At 36.2% G+C, this 16,051-nt stretch overlaps 1 protein-coding gene across 1 annotated transcript in view; it reads left to right on the forward strand.

Moving 5' to 3' along the window:
• The window catches only part of EDA25 (CCAAT-binding factor), a 30,611-nt gene extending 14,923 nt beyond the window's left edge, over positions 1-15,688 (forward strand). Inside the window, exons 7-16 of the mRNA XM_010263414.3 lie at positions 603-674; positions 1,116-1,208; positions 2,292-2,447; positions 7,347-7,430; positions 7,647-7,790; positions 9,364-9,453; positions 11,504-11,586; positions 11,687-12,082; positions 13,780-14,002; positions 14,851-15,688. Coding sequence (XP_010261716.1) covers positions 603-674; positions 1,116-1,208; positions 2,292-2,447; positions 7,347-7,430; positions 7,647-7,790; positions 9,364-9,453; positions 11,504-11,586; positions 11,687-12,082; positions 13,780-14,002; positions 14,851-15,420 — 1,911 coding nt within the window. The 3' untranslated portion in view covers positions 15,421-15,688. The remainder of the gene's footprint in view (positions 1-602; positions 675-1,115; positions 1,209-2,291; positions 2,448-7,346; positions 7,431-7,646; positions 7,791-9,363; positions 9,454-11,503; positions 11,587-11,686; positions 12,083-13,779; positions 14,003-14,850) is intronic.
• Positions 15,689-16,051: the final 363 nt, after the last annotated feature.

Below are 16,051 nucleotides of genomic sequence, written 5' to 3' on the forward strand. Positions count from 1 at the left end.
CAGTTTTGTTCAAATTCAAATGTTAATGAATCAAATATGGATCTAGGTATATCTGATTCCATCTGATCCATTTGCAACCGTTCATGTTGTCAGTTATCCTGTTGCATGTTTGCACACAACTATTATAAGATTATGTGGTTAACTTATCAACTCATTTACACTTGAAGGGGAAGTTCTTGTGTTGGTAAGGACCATTTTTTTGGGTAAAATGGTAAGGACCATGCATAAGATATTCTAATGGTTCTAACCTAATAATGCCATTTATAAATTAATGTTTCTCAATTCCACCACATAGCTGACAGCTCCATTTAGGAGTAGGTAGGGCTTTTTTATAGTGACAATTTCATTGCCATGTAGCAGTTTTATTTTACTTGGTATTATTGTTTTTTGTAGTGGGTAGAACTACTTGTTCATATTTTGTTAATTGATGTGCATCTCCTCCTATATCTTCCTTCTTTATACGTAGAATACACTCCATTTATCATATCTTGAAGGGAAAAATATCATTAATAATGTAGCTCCTTTTTTTACATGTAAATCTATGATTTTCTTGAATGTTAGATTTTGTATTTGCATACTGATTGCAGAAAAATTACCTACAGATAGTAGTGATTGACGAGGTGGATTCTTTTCTCTTTCGGCCTCGTTTGGGATTAAGAGCAAAGTACCATGCTGTATGTCTATCATTTTACTGCAATTTGGCATCATTTGAATTTTTTCTTTTGATCTCAATGTTTGTTAATTATTGGCTACTTTTGATATTGTTGGTTAGAAATAATTGCTATGCTTTGTTTGGGACCTATAACAGTGACAAATTTAAAATTTTTCTTCCTTATTTTCTGGACAACCAACTGGTTGTTGGGAAAAGAACTGTTTTTTTCCCTATGTTTTATTTTGTTCTCTATGCAATCAGACATGGCCTTAATGACCAACCTGTCCAGAACCCTGGTGGGAATAGGTTGCTTAAACAATTTATTCTTTGTTTGTATTCTTTGTATTTTTAATCTCAATGACTTGGGAGTTGGGACTTCCATCTTTTTCCTGACTATATTTTGAAATCTTTTGGAAGCTTCAAAATAATATAGACCATGTCAGCTGATGTTGTCCATTTTCAGGTCAACTTTTTGAGCCAAATTCGTTTAAGCAATAAAGGAGATGGACCAAAAGTGGCAAAGCGTTTGGTGGATGTTTATTTTGCATTGTTTAAGGTATGAGAGGATTCCTTGTATCGGAAATTCCAAATCATAATATTTACTTCATACTAAAGCATATTCTTGTTCCTTGGGGAACATACCTTTTGCAACCTTGTTACTAAGATTCTGATTTCACAGTACAAGAATATGGAAAAACTAAAATGTTCCACAGTAAAGAACATGGATTTGGGGAAAATTGTTGGAAACTTTGGGGCAAAGTTGTGCTTTCCAGCTGATGTGAAGAGTCTCATGAGTGCTTGGTGGCTAAGGGGGGTTAAGTAAGGCTGGCATAGTAGCTTGGAACATCATACCTGCAGCAGTTTTTTGTGCAGTTTGGTGAAAGAAATAACAGAAGCTTTGAAGGGAGAAGAATTCAAAAAAGGAGATTTTCAAAAAAAGTTTTGGGCATGTTGTTTTTGTGGTTACCAAATCACTCTCTGTTCAAATTCAGACATACAAGTTTGTTTTTGGATAGGGATTTTCTTTTGGTCAGAAATATGTAAATTTCTTGTTGGTTGGGTTTGTTGTAATTGGGTCTGTTGGGTTTTCTCTAGTACAGGTTCTCTTTGTACAGGGGTTCTGGGCTGATTGTATATCTTGGAATATTTTGTTTTATCTTAATACAATACATTACCTTTTTCAAAAAAAAAAAAAAGAAAAAACTAAAATGCTCTCAGCAAAAAAAGTGGTGGCTATAAACACTAGGTTGCAGATTGTGGGCAAACTATCTGCTCTTGTGTTGTGGTTTGTTATCTGTTCTTGTTCACCTCACTCTTGATTGTTTTTAGTAATATTATCAACTAAAAAGTTACACAGACTGAACTCCTTAAGGTCACTTTGTTTTATAAAAAAATTAAAACAAAATTTGGGAGTTGATTGTTGAAGCAGCAGGGTTTTGCATGTGTGTGTGTTGAACTATTGTTGTGTTTCAATATCTACCTTTGCACTTCAGTATGGGAGCGATGCTTGTGCCCAGGCTTAATTGATAAACATAAAATACTTATCTTTGACCTGTTTTGTGGTAGTATATGATTCAAGTTATCTTGTTGCCTAGAATGGATTATTATTAACTTTTGCAGTCACATTTTATAATTTCAGGTCCTGATTGCTGAGGCAGGTGGGGGTAAAAAAATAGATAGTATCACGAAAAGAGATGGTAAAAATGGTACAGACTCCCCTAAAAATGGTAAAGGACAAAGTGCTATGGAATCTAATGTTGGAATGGATTCACGACTTCTTTCTGGTCTTTTAACGGTCAGTGTTGTTTTCTTTTATTCGTAGCTGCAAACTCCATTTATAGGCCATTTGAGCTTACTCTAAAACAATTAATCTCAAGTAGTAATGTTTTTGGTCATTAACAGATCCAAGAGAATGATATTATCATATAATATACGAAATGAACAATCTGCTATAACGTCTCCTTAATTGGAGAGCACCCTATTTTGAGCCTTCAGCTGCACTTTTCTTTTTTCCCTACCCCTCATCCAACCTCTTACAGAGTTTCACATACATCTCACGTTCTCAACTTGATCCACTCTATCCCTTGCTTGAGTTTTAGTAAGTACATTAACTGATTTGTTAGGTCTTAACTCTTTCAAATGAGGAGTTCAAATTACAGGTCAGGAGTCCTGGGCAGTCAAGAAACATGTAGTATGGAAGAAATCCATATGCTGAGATGGATGAGTGGAAAAGCTAGAAAGAGTAAGATAAAAAAATGAAGTCATTCGAAGGAACCTAGGAGTAGCTCCAATAGGTGATAAAATGAGAGAAGCAGACTAAGATGGTTTGGTCCAGTGCATAGAAAACCATCAACAGAACCCGTAAGATGTAGCGATCTGTTGCAAGTTGAAGGGACTAGAAGGGCTAGGGGTAGACCAAAAAGGAAATGGGTCAAAGTAGTAAGAAATGATTTAAGCGCCCATAATTTAACAATGGATATGGTATTAAGCAGAACAAATGACAAAGAAACCAGGATTCATATATCTGATCCCATATAGTTGGGATAAGGCTTGGACGATGATTTTTTTTTTTTTGTTTTGATCAATTACACAGTTGATTAATTATCACAATGGGAATTACAAAGAGGAAGACAAACTTTCTTATCTTCCAACTTCAGCTTGAGCCCCAAGAAATGAAAAAGAGAGAAAGAGAAAAGGAAAAAGGAAAAAACAGATTTAAATTACAACTGTGCCAGAACATTGACTTCCTGTCCACCCCTTGTTTAGCTAACCCTTCAGCAAAAGAATTAGCTGATCTTTTTACCCAACTGATTTTAACTTCCATTTCTCGAACCAGCCATCTGAATTTCCTTCTCATATTGCTATATCTCCATAAACCACTATCGTCTTTATTCAGCCACCCTACCACCACCTTCGAGTCCCTTTCAATTATGAGTTTTCTGAGATTCATCTCCCTAGCTTTCTGAACTCCTTCCAAGACTGCATGGATCTCAGCTCGAAGGGAGTCGCTACTCCAATTGGTGAGTCATCCAAGACTCATCATTCTGGTCTTTATGGGAAGAAAAAAACTCCAGGATCTTCTCTGAAGAAGAGAGAAGTGCTGAAGATCTGAGGGTGGTTGTTTTTGTGGTTACCAAATCACTCTCTGTTCAAATTCAGACATACAAGTTTGTTTTTGGATAGGGATTTTCTTTTGGTCAGAAACATGTAAATTTCTTGCTGGTTGGGTTTATTGTAATTGGGTCTGTTGGGTTTTCTCTAGTACAGGTTCTCTTTGTACAGGGGTTCCTTCCACCTGTCATCCACCTAATAACTACCTGTGAATCTCCTTCCACCACCAATCCAGATGGCAATAAGTTTGAAGTGAGCTGTAAAACATGTAGTAGTGATAGTAGATCTCTACTACAGTTGCGAACTCCAATGGGTCTGGAGTACAACTGTATCACCCCTTTGTGGTTCTGGAAGACCATATTTCCTGAACTACCTTGGTTCCAAACAGTGCTCCCCTCGAGCTTTCATTTATGCCAAAGACCCACCTTGAACTTTCAGATTCTGGCACTTTGTCCCCACTCTGTTAATGGCTTTGATGGTAAGGATTAAATTACGAAAATGCCTATCCAAGGTTCTGTATTCTTTTGTATTTTTCTTTTTGTAATTTTTTTTTCAAATTTTTGTATTTTTGTTGTATTTTCTAAATTTTTACTGTTTTTTTCAAATTTCAGTGTTTTCATATTTTCCTGTTTCATGGTTCTTCCCCTTTTCTTTGGCTACCTTAGGAAGTTAGGATCAAAGAGAGTAGCAAGGTTTTGTCGAGGAGTCTGCCTACAACCAATGAGAGAAGAAAACCATTCCAAAATACTAGATATAAAAGCAGAAGAGATCAGTAAATGGGTTGTTGTCTCACCACTAGCCTTACAAAAGATACAAGTGCGAGGGGAAAGACACCAAAAAGGCTTTCTTCTCTGAGGCATGCCACAATTCACAAGTATTGATCCTATTTAGGTCCACCTCCCAACAAAAATTCCTGACTTTAGGAGGCACAGGCCAAGGCTGGAAGGCTGCACAAGCACATTGAAAAATGAGGCACAAACAAACAACTCAGAAGAAGGAGACCATATCCTACTACCCGCGCAAGAGAGATCCAGAAAAACTCTATTAAACAAAGCCAAACTATTAATAGATAGAAGAAAACTCTCCTAGGCCTCTCCTAAAACCCAAATCCCAATTTCCCCATTGAAAGAAAACACAGAAATGGGTCTCAACTTATAGGTAAAAAAAGAAGGTTTAGGAACTGCTCTTTGAGAGGAGATTCCCCCACCCAAAAGTCTTCCCAGAACAAACCTTATTACTATTGCAAACATCATACCTGATATGATTGGGAAAAGGACGGAGAAAGTGTGTGGACGTTGGGAATTGAGAGGAGACTTACGTGGAATCATTTAAGTCCTTTTTTTTTTTTGATCGGAAACGGTAACTTCATTAATATAACTTAAAATAACTTTCCAGATTTAAGTACAGCTTTCAACCCCTAAGTAGGTATTGAGCCCCCAGTAATCTCTCTTACAAAACTGCCCAGAACATACTCTCCCTCATAGTCCCTTGTTTAGCCAACGTGTCAGCTAAACCGTTAGCTGATCTCCTTGTCCGTTTGAAGCATGCACCGATCTCCCTTGTTATGTTGAGGATTTCCCTTGTGGGCTGTCTATAAATCCAGGCTCCCAACTTACTAGATTGCAGCCACTCAATCAACAATTTAGAGTCTCCCTTATCTCAATTTGGTGTAACCCCAAGTGTTTTGCATATCTTACACCTTGAAGCAAGGCCATCACCTCCGCTCTCAATGAGTCCCCCACTCCTATTGGTCCTTTAGTTGATATTGATGTTGAATGTGGCTTTTGATTACTTTTCCCCAGGCCTTTGATGGCTGTTGGTGGCTGATCTTAGATAAATTTGGAGGAGAAGACAATAGAAGAGAGTGAAAGAAGGAAACCTATGAACTCTTAGAGATTCTAGAATAAGTCTAGGGCTATATATATAGTTGCAATTATTATTTTTTGATTGGATATATAGTTGCAATTATGCCAGTCAAAGTTCAGCTGAAAAATTAAACAATGACTCAAACTTATTAAACACAAGTAAACTACAACTAGAGAAACCAAACTATCTCATTGTACAAAGGACCATATGCTTTTGATATTAGTACAACATTTTTTACTTCACCTTTTTAAAAAAAAAACCAATACGTTGGGCCCCATTTAACATATTCTAAAATTACCAAAATACCCTGACTGCCTAAAAATACAAAAATTACATAAAAAATGCAGAAGTTCCAATTTTGACTTGTTTTCTTGTATACTGTCTAGTCTTCACTCAATGTTCAACTCTCATAGTTATCGAATCAGTTTGTAAGTTCTGTCCTAGTTAGAGAAGATTCTCACACTTCTTTCTTCTGAAATGGTGTAGTCCAAAGTATTTGTTGTTGGAAGGGGCACGAACATTCAGCTTTAGTTTTAAATTTCTGTTTATTCCTTACTTCCTTCCATCAGTGGGTCTAGATATGGTGATTGTAATATCAATTTGCAGAAATTGGTGAATCTTATTCTAAAAATCATTTGGATTTTAAAAATTTGATGGCAACCCCCGCTCAAGTTTTGTCTATTTCCAGTTTTCTTACTCCCCCTCTTCTTTTTTCCTCTTTCAATTGATATGGGAAGAGGGTATCAACAGGTTATTTTAAACATTTTTCATGACTATTTTTTCCACTGTTTTATTTATTTATTTGTTTTTTGCAATAAATACTAAGGTACTTTTGAGACTGTTCTGTTCTTCATTCTTCTCAGGTCTCCTGTATTCACATTCACAGTTATTTTGTTTTACCTTTATAGTTGTTCCATTACCATGGTTATTGTTTGGGAGAGAATAGCAGGAGTACTGAAAGCAATAATTTGATAATTAAAGGAAAAGCTGCAGTAACTTCTTGTATTTTGTATTTGACTGGATATATCAAATTATCATATTTGATCGCTGATAAGAGAAGTTACCATATTTGATGTATTCCTTGTGGTAGGTTTCTTTAAAGGACCCACTTTGAATGGTAAGATTGCAAGCTGGGATTATTGGTTCAAATTACAAAGATGGAATTCTTTAGGATGCTTTTGGATCTTGGGAGCAGAACTGGTTGGAAATTCTGTTGCTGTCTCAATCCTGTGAGATGGCATTTAAAGTTCTGCCAAAAATGGGTCCGATGATCTTCTTTTCATTAAATTTTGCCATGCTCATAAATGAACTCAAAAGAATTATAGATCCAAGGGACTGACAATTCAATCCCCTCACCAAATCCAAATCCATCCTAACCCAAATGCAACCTTAGATGATGTGATTGTTTGAAGCATTTTTACTATAAGTGCTTGTATGGTTACATATTTCTCCTATGAGAGATAGAGCCAAAGCTCTGGTTGATGTGGTTCTTTTTGCCTTATGTATGTTTTCTTTTTCTAGTTCTTTCCCAACAGTTTGCAAGTTCAAAACCTCAACTAACTGTTTGTGAGGTCAATTCTTAGGAAAACATTATATGAATATTTGGAGTTTTATAAAAAATATTCAAATGTACAATGCTTCATACTAGATTATATGGAGGTTAATCTTGTTTCAACCAATACAGAAAAATGATCTCAGTTAGCTCTCATCTTTACAGGGAGTCAACAGAGCATTTCCTTATGTTGCAAGTGATGAGGTTGATGATGTTATCCAGGTCCAAACACCGATGCTTTTCAAATTGGTAAGCTTGAGAGATTGATATCTACTCCAGCATGATCGACAAGCACTAGTTCATTTAGTGCTTATACATGAATTTGTAATTGTTAATCTGGACGTCTGGATATTTACTTTAGTATTAATAGAAATCAGAATTTCAATTCATTTTCCTTTTCGTTTTTTATTGTTTTTTAGGCTTAAGGTGTATTGTTTGTTCTTAAACTAGATCTTTTAAATGCAGGTACATTCAAAAAATTTCAATGTTGGGGTTCAAGCTTTAATGCTTCTAGATAAGATTTCATCCAAAAATCAGATTGTCAGTGATCGTTTTTACCGTGCTTTGTATTCAAAGCTTCTGCTTCCTGCTGCCATGAATTCTTCAAAGGTATCTGATTTTGGCTATTTATTCCTCTTAAATTGGAAGGAAAATTTTATAAAACAGTTGTAAGGCCAGCTATGTTGTATGGAGCAGAATGTTGGGCAGTCAAGAAACAACTTGTCCAAAAAATGAGTGGCAGATAGGGCTGTACACGGGTCGGTTTGGTTCGGTTGCACACAAATTTTCCAACCGAATCGAACATCTCAGGTTGACTGTTACATCAACCGAAACCGACCGAATTAGAACAAGAACTGAAGTATAATAGTATGTCTCGGTTTGTCAGTTTGATCGGTTTATACCAATCCGAGTAACTCTTTACCTTAGTCTTGATTTGATTTGGGCCCACAACCCAAGGAAATTGATCTGTTTAGAGTTCAACATGTAAATAACTAAATATTTTATTCTTTTGTTAATAGTTTAGACAATGAGTAGAAATTACAGCCTATACACCCCTAAAAAACCTAATATTATTGCTTTATAATTAATTATTATTCAATTATTAATCTCTCTCTCTCTCTCTCAAAACAATATATTATTATTATTATTATTATCATTTTTAAAAGTAAATCAAGAATTAATATGAGATATGAGAGAGAACAACTAATAAGTTTGACTTTTGATAGAGAGAATAATTATGCCTAGGGACTAGGGGTCAAGTCACTTCTCACTTATACAATGCCTAGGGGCTATGCCTAAGGATCAGACCTTCACACCAGTCATTACTTAACTGCCTCTTACGAATTGGGAAATGGGAATTGAGACATGGGAGTGGTTGAGTTAAGTTAAGGTCACATGTATTATTAACATGTACTCGGTTTGGTTAGGTTTTATTTCAGTTTACAGATTTTTAAACTGCAACCGAACCGTTCAATCGGGTTATGCTTATTTCTAAACCGAAACCGACTGGCTTATTTGAGAACCGACCACGTTGGTTCGAGTTGGATCGGTTTGGTTGGTTTTTACACTAGTGTGAACAGCACTAATGGCAGAAATGTGTATGCTGAGATGGATGAGTAGAAAAACTATGTCAAATTCTTCTTCCCTATATTCCCTAAACCCAAATTTCTTGCCTTTCAAACAACTTCACTACCCTTTTCAAGTTTCTTGCCTTTTGTGGGTCCTCACCTTCATAAAAATTGATTGTATCATCTGCAAATTGTAGGTGAGTTACTGAAATGTTGTTCCTATCAGTCCCCCATCCTCTACAAAGATCCACTCTACCTGCTTTCGTCATTGTGGATATCATCTTTTCTATGTTTTCTTTATACTGCTTATACAGTTGCTTTTTAGTGTTACTTCTTAAAAGCACAAATGCTATATTATCTATAAATAATTTGTAGTACAAGAAATTGTTTACCAGTTTTTTCCCCTTAGGTTTTTATTCTGTCTATATCTAGAAGTTTTCTTGGGGATGAACATTGTTTCCTCTATTAATTTTCTATATAGAAATTATACTTCACTTTATCCTATAAAAAAAAACTTCACTTTATATTCTTACATAAGCTGAATAAAATCCTTATAGATTGTCATTCTTTTCTGCAAAATTTGCTTCTTTGCATTAACCTGATTTTATTTTCAGGCGGAAATGTTTATTGGGCTGCTCTTGAGAGCTATGAAAAATGACATAAACTTAAAGCGGGTTTCTGCCTTTTCGAAACGTCTTCTGCAGGTTTGTGATGAAAGAGATTCTTTCTTATTTTTCTTTACTGGATACATGAGTTTCTGTATTGGAGGTCTATGTATATCTTAGAGTGTGAATTTATACTTCCTGAATATCCAGTAAATCCTTGCCTATGCATATTTTGCATTAGTTGTAAACTTGGAATAAGGCTTTGTCGAGTACTTGAGTTGATTTGGTTCAAGTTGTTATGTGTAGAACTGTAGATACACATCTTATCCATGAATCATGGTGACAATACCTTGTCGAGTACTTGAGTTGATTTGGTTCAAGTTGCTATGTGTAGAACTGTAGATACACATCTTATCCATGAATCATGGTGACAATACCTTGTAATATTTCATGTCTAGGGCTCTACGCCTCTACCCCATAATGTACTAATATAATTTTCACCTTACCTATCAAAAAACAATGGATAAAATGGGTAATCAGTTGAAAAGGGTCCTCAAAATGGCTGATGGAAGTAGATTGTATGCTCCCATAGTCTGAAAAGCCAAGTGCAGTATTTGGTTGTAACTCTGAAGGAGTTACAATAAAGGCCCAAATGAAGTCTGTCTTTGAAGGAGACTGGTACTGCAGGTGCTGTTACTGTTATAAAATATACTGCATTTCATTAAAATTGATTATTTAATTGCTTGAGCAGGTTTGTGATGAAAGAGATTCTTTCTTATTTTTCTTTACTGGATACATGAGTTTCTGTATTGGAGGTTTATGTATATCTTAGAGTGTGAATTTATACTTCCTGAATATCCAGATAATCCTTGCCTATGCATATTTTGTATTAGTTGTAAACTTGGAACAAGGCTTTGTCGAGTACTTGAGTTGATTTGGTTCAAGTTGTTATGTGTAGAACTGTAGATACCCATCTTATCCATGAATAATGGTGACAATACCTTGTCGAGTACTTGAGTTGATTCGTGTAGACAGCCTCATATAAGGCTTTGTCGAGTACTTGAGTTGATTTGGTTCAAGTTGCTATGTGTAGAACTGTAGATACACATCTTATCCATGAATCATGGTGACAATACCTTGTAATATTTCATGTCTAGGGCTCTACGCCTCTACCCCATAATGTACTAATATAATTTTCACCTTACCTATCAAAAAACAATGGATAAAATGGGTAATCAGTTGAAAAGGGTCCTCAAAATGGCTGATGGAAGTAGATTGTATGCTCCCATAGTCTGAAAAGCCAAGTGCAGTATTTGGTTGTAACTCTGAAGGAATTACAATAAAGTCCCAAAGGAAGTCTGTCTTTGAGGGAGACTGGTACTGCAGGTGCTGTTACTGTTATAAAATATACTGCATTTCATTAAAATTGAGTATTTAATTGCTTGAGCAGGTTTGTGATGAAAGAGATTCTTTCTTATTTTTCTTTACTGGATACATGAGTTTCTGTATTGGAGGTCTATGTATATCTTAGAGTGTGAATTTATACTTCCTGAATATCCAGATAATCCTTGCCTATGCATATTTTGCATTAGTTGTAAACTTGGAATAAGGCTTTGTCGAGTGCTTGAGTTGATTTGGTTCAAGTTGTTATGTGTAGAACTGTAGATACACATCTTATCCATGAATCATGGTGACAATACCTTGTCAAGTACTTGAGTTGATTCGTGTAGACAGCCTCATATAAGGCTTTGTTGAGTACTAGAGTTGATTTGGTTCAAGTTGCTATGTGTAGAACTGTAGATACACATCTTATCCATGAATCATGGTGACAATACCTTGTAATATTTCATGTCTAGGGCTCTACACCTCTACCCCATAATGTACTAATATAATTTTCACCTTACCTTTCAAAAAACAATGGATAAAATGGGTAATCAGTTGAAAAGGGTCCTCAAAATGGCTGATGGAAGTAGATTGTATGCTCCCATAGTCTGAAAAGCCAAGTGCAGTATTTGGTTGTAACTCTGAAGGAATTACAATAAAGGCCCAAACGAAGTCCGTCTTTGAAGGAGACTGGTACTGCAGGTGCTATTACTGTTATAAAATATACTGCATTTCATTAAAATTGAGTATTTAATTGCTTGAGCAGGTTGCACTTCACCAGCCCCCTCAATGTGCTTGTGGATGCCTTTTTCTTCTGTCTGAAGTCCTTAAAGCGAGGCCCCCTCTTTGGTAAGGCTATATTTGAAATATTTTGATCTATGGATAACTTCCTCTTGCTGTGATTTGAGTTTAAAGTATACTCTCTTTAATATTTGCTCTGGTCATGCAGGAACGTGGTTCTTCAGAATGAATCAATTGATGAAGACCTCGAACATTTTGAAGACATAATAGAAGAACCTGAACATAAACAAGGATTAGGTCCTAATATGCAACAAGAAAAGGCTGTTGATGATGTTATGAATAGCAGAGATGTTGGTAAAAGTGGCAGCAATTCATCTTCTGATTCAGAAGATGAAGACACTCCAGCCTCTTATTCTGAAGAAGATGGTGGATCAGATGGAGGAGAGGACCTGCTCATGGGAGAAGGTATGAATGTGGTTGAAAATTTTAAAACAGTATCTAATTGTGACAGGGGCCATCCTCAAAATCCCAGTACTGGAGAGGACTCTCGAGCCTCTTCACTGCCTGGAGGGTACAACCCATTGTACAGGGAACCTTCTTACTGGTATGTTTTTTTAACCTTTTTCATTTCTTTAGTACTTTGTTTTTCCATGTTCAGAAGTCATAGTCCTTTGAATGTTTGGAAACTAGCAGTTTGAAATTTGAAGATGTTTAATGCAAAATCTACTTTCTATGGAAAGAGAATCAATTCTAAAAATGATTAATATTCAGTGCTTTGAAAACAAGAGGCACAATAAAAGCGCAAAGGCTTACCATCCAAGGCATAAAGTGAGGTGCATGTTTGGACGAATCAGGGTACACATTTTTGAAAAAGAATTTAAAAATAAAAAAATAGTAACAATTATATGAAAACCTGGATTTTAAAAGAAATTAGATGTTTTGAAAAGCTTATTAGCTCAATTCAAAATACATAAGCATGTGAAACTCTTGATGTGTTTGTCCATCTCTTAGTTGCATTTTACTTAAAGTATCTAGTGTCATGTTAAAGTCTTACATATCTAATCCTAGGGGTTGACCCTTGTGAGGGTTTTGGTGTGGCACCTCACCACAAATTGTTTGCTTATATATATAAAGTATTGATTTTGTAATCTTGGTCACACTTCATTCTATTTTAAGGTTAGGGATGAGTGATTAGTTGTATGTTGCTTTAGTGAAAATTTTGCCATTTGAGATCCTATCTGCAACAATGAAGGCTTCAGGTATTCAGAATTTCAGATGGTCTTTGTTTTTGTTTCTTTTAAAAGTTGATATTATCATTGCTGGTGTAAAAGCACTAATGGAAGACAAATTGAAGTTAGATGACTGTTACAGACATGTAAAATGCATAAGAATATATAAAACGTAATAAAAACAACTTATAATAGATATGCGCTGGGGTTGCCTTGTGCCTCAGCTTAGGCATGTGCCTAGGTGTGCACCTTCTAATGGGTTGTCTCCTGGGTTCAAGTGAGGTGCATGCCTTATAAAATGTGCTTTGATGTGCACCTAGGACCACCTTTTAAAACATTAACAGTGCTATCCATACAGGCTGGTTAAATTGTATTTGCATTTGGATGTTTGAACACCATGGATCTGCTATGCTATATGGGGTTTGTTGTATTGCACTGGACCTAGGGGTGTCAATGGACTGGTTTTGGGTTTGGACCCATCCAAATCAAAATCAATTTGGACGGATTGGACGGATCTTTACATATTGAATTGGACCAGTCCTGACTTAATGGTCCAAAATATTTATTGGATTGGATTGGACCTGCTCCATCCATAATGGGTTTATATTGGATTGGGTCAGATTGAACCAATATTCGATCCATTGATAGAAGATAAGGATACAGATTTCAAAGGACCAGGTTTTGGTTGGAACCAATCTAAATTAAAACTAATTTGAACAGATTGAATGGTCCAGACATTGAATTGGACTGGTCCAAAATGGTCCAAAGTATTCATTGGATTGGATTGGACCTGATCCAATTGACACCCCTAACTGGGCCCACATGCAAACACAGTTTGATCAATCCATATGGGTATCATTGCTCATGTAACAATAGTAGTATACAGCCAGTTATAGAGATGAAAGGTACTTGAGTCTTAAAGACAATTGAAAGGTAGTTTTGACTCGTTGTTGTATTATGAAGTATTCTTCATCTTGGATGATATTTGAATCGTCTTTCTTGTCCTCCTACATTTTGTCTTTCTAAAAGCAAGTATGTTATATCCATTTCTTTCTTTTGCTTTATGAAACAGCAATGCAGACCATGTTTGCTGGTGGGAGCTGATGGTACTGGGTTCACATGTGCATCCATCGGTTGCTACTATGGCTAGGACCCTGCTTTCTGGGGCTAACATTGTCTATAATGGGAACCCCTTAAATGATCTTTCACTGATTGCATTTCTAGACAAGTTCATGGAGAAGAAACCAAAGTCAAGCGCATGGCATGGTGGTTCCCAGATTGAACCTGCAAGGAAGGTTAGTTTCTTTATGAGCTTATGCTTTATTCTAATGGTTTCATATTTATCTTCTTACTTTGTGAAACCGCTTGAGTTATGTTTCTTTTTTTCTCCATTCATGGTAAGGTACAACCCTGCCCCTGAAGGCTGAAAATATTTATTGCTACTTGTCCAGTCGATTCAATTCAAAGCTGCACTCTGGTTAAGGAGATGCTCAATATTTTGAAAACAGGGAGATTTGGTGGATCATAGCAATGTTAAAATAATTAGAGAATATGAGCTTCTAACAATGTTTTGAAAACTGATCCAGAACTGGAACCGCTTTGTAACTGGTTTCTGGGTCAGTGGTTTGACCGTCTGGTCCAAATGGATGGCCTGTTGCAATTTTTTTGATAAGTAATTGCCTGTTGCAATTTAAAAAATAAAAATAAAACAATTAATTAAAATAAAAACAGCCAAAAGCCGTCCAGGTCAAACAGGTCAACGGTATGACTGTCCAGGTCAGCGGGTTGCTGACCAAGTCAATGGTTTGATTGCCTGGGCGGTTTCCAGACCAAATGGTCCGACCGCCCGGTCAGTGATGGTTTGAAAACCATGGCTTCTAAAATGAAGGAAAGAAAAAGGTTGATTACCTGAACTCAGCTCGGACATGGTTCTTTGAGTGCTAGTTTAGAGTTTATGTTGTTAAAAAGTGGAATTCGTGTGATATGAATGCCAGGTTTATCTCCCAATATTTTATTTGCTATGGTGCTTCACATCCCTACTGACGGTTTGAATGACCTATAACTCCATATCAATTGGTGGAAGCATCTTTCAGATGGCAATTTCTCCTTGTTTCAGTTGCTGATTGAGGCTATGTTTTTACAGTTGGAAATGAATAACCACTTGATTGGAGCGGAACTTCTTTCATTGGCTGAAGTGGATGTTCCACCAGAGGATCTTGTCTTCCACAAATTCTACATGAATAAAATGAGCTCTTCAAAGAAACTGAAGAAGAAAAAGAAGAAGAAAGGTGCTGATGATGAAGCGGCAGAAGAGCTATTTGATGTGGATGGTGGGGATGAGAGTGACAATGAAGAAATCGAGAACTTGTTGGATTCTGAGGAGGTTCCTCTGGAATCTGAAGGTGATTATGATTATGATGATTTGGATCAAGTCGCCAATGAGGATGATGATGACCTAATTGCAAATGAGAGTGATGTTGAGACAGACCTCCCATCTGATCTTGGGGAGGGGCAAGAAGAAGAAGATGGTCATTTAAGTACTGGCGGTGCCAATAATGACACTACCATTTCCAAACAAATAAAGAGGAAACGGAAGTCTGGGACAAGAGCTGGCGTATCCCCATTTGCGAGTCTTGAAGATTATGAATATCTAATGAATAATGATAGTTCCACAAGAGAGAAGTCTAGATCAAGAAAGAAAAGAAGGCAGTAAGGCTAAACTCGCCTTCCACTTCGATACAATATTAAGCATGGGCGACAAATTTTTGTAAATTTTATCCATTCATCCATCTGTGTTTTATGATGTTTAATTGATGATCCTCTAAAGGTGCTTGGGCAAGAATTTTGTGCATTAGTCCTTCCCACAATTTTTGCTTTAGAAAGGAAATACAAAGGGTTAAGGAATGGTGAGAATACCATGTATTGTCTTTAAATTATCAATTGATTGCCATTCTAGAACTTTATGGTTAGTTTTTATATAAGTATTGGAGGTTTGGTTGGCGTCCCTAATAAATAAAGTTCCATACAATGCCAAAACTACTCCTGTTAGTACTCTGCTTGGGGGAAGCTTTGTATTTTAGATTTTCCACCAACTGAATCTAAAGTGCTTTGGTACGAAGTTCAACAATTAATCGATTTTAATAAGGTATAGTATTTGAAGACCTAAGTAGGAGGTCTTTCTTTAGCTCGTCTAATTTCTTTGATCAAACCCGAAATGATAGAAAAGATGTTTTATAACACATAAGAGTCCGTCAGAAAGACCAAGCAATTGCCGTAAGATAATGTTACAAAAATGATAATTTAATAAAATATTTAGGGCATAGTAATCAGCAGAACATGCCATT

This window comes from Nelumbo nucifera, chromosome 8, assembly GCF_055504915.1.
Source record: "Nelumbo nucifera cultivar China Antique chromosome 8, China Antique-T2T, whole genome shotgun sequence".
Taxonomy (NCBI): domain Eukaryota; kingdom Viridiplantae; phylum Streptophyta; class Magnoliopsida; order Proteales; family Nelumbonaceae; genus Nelumbo; species Nelumbo nucifera.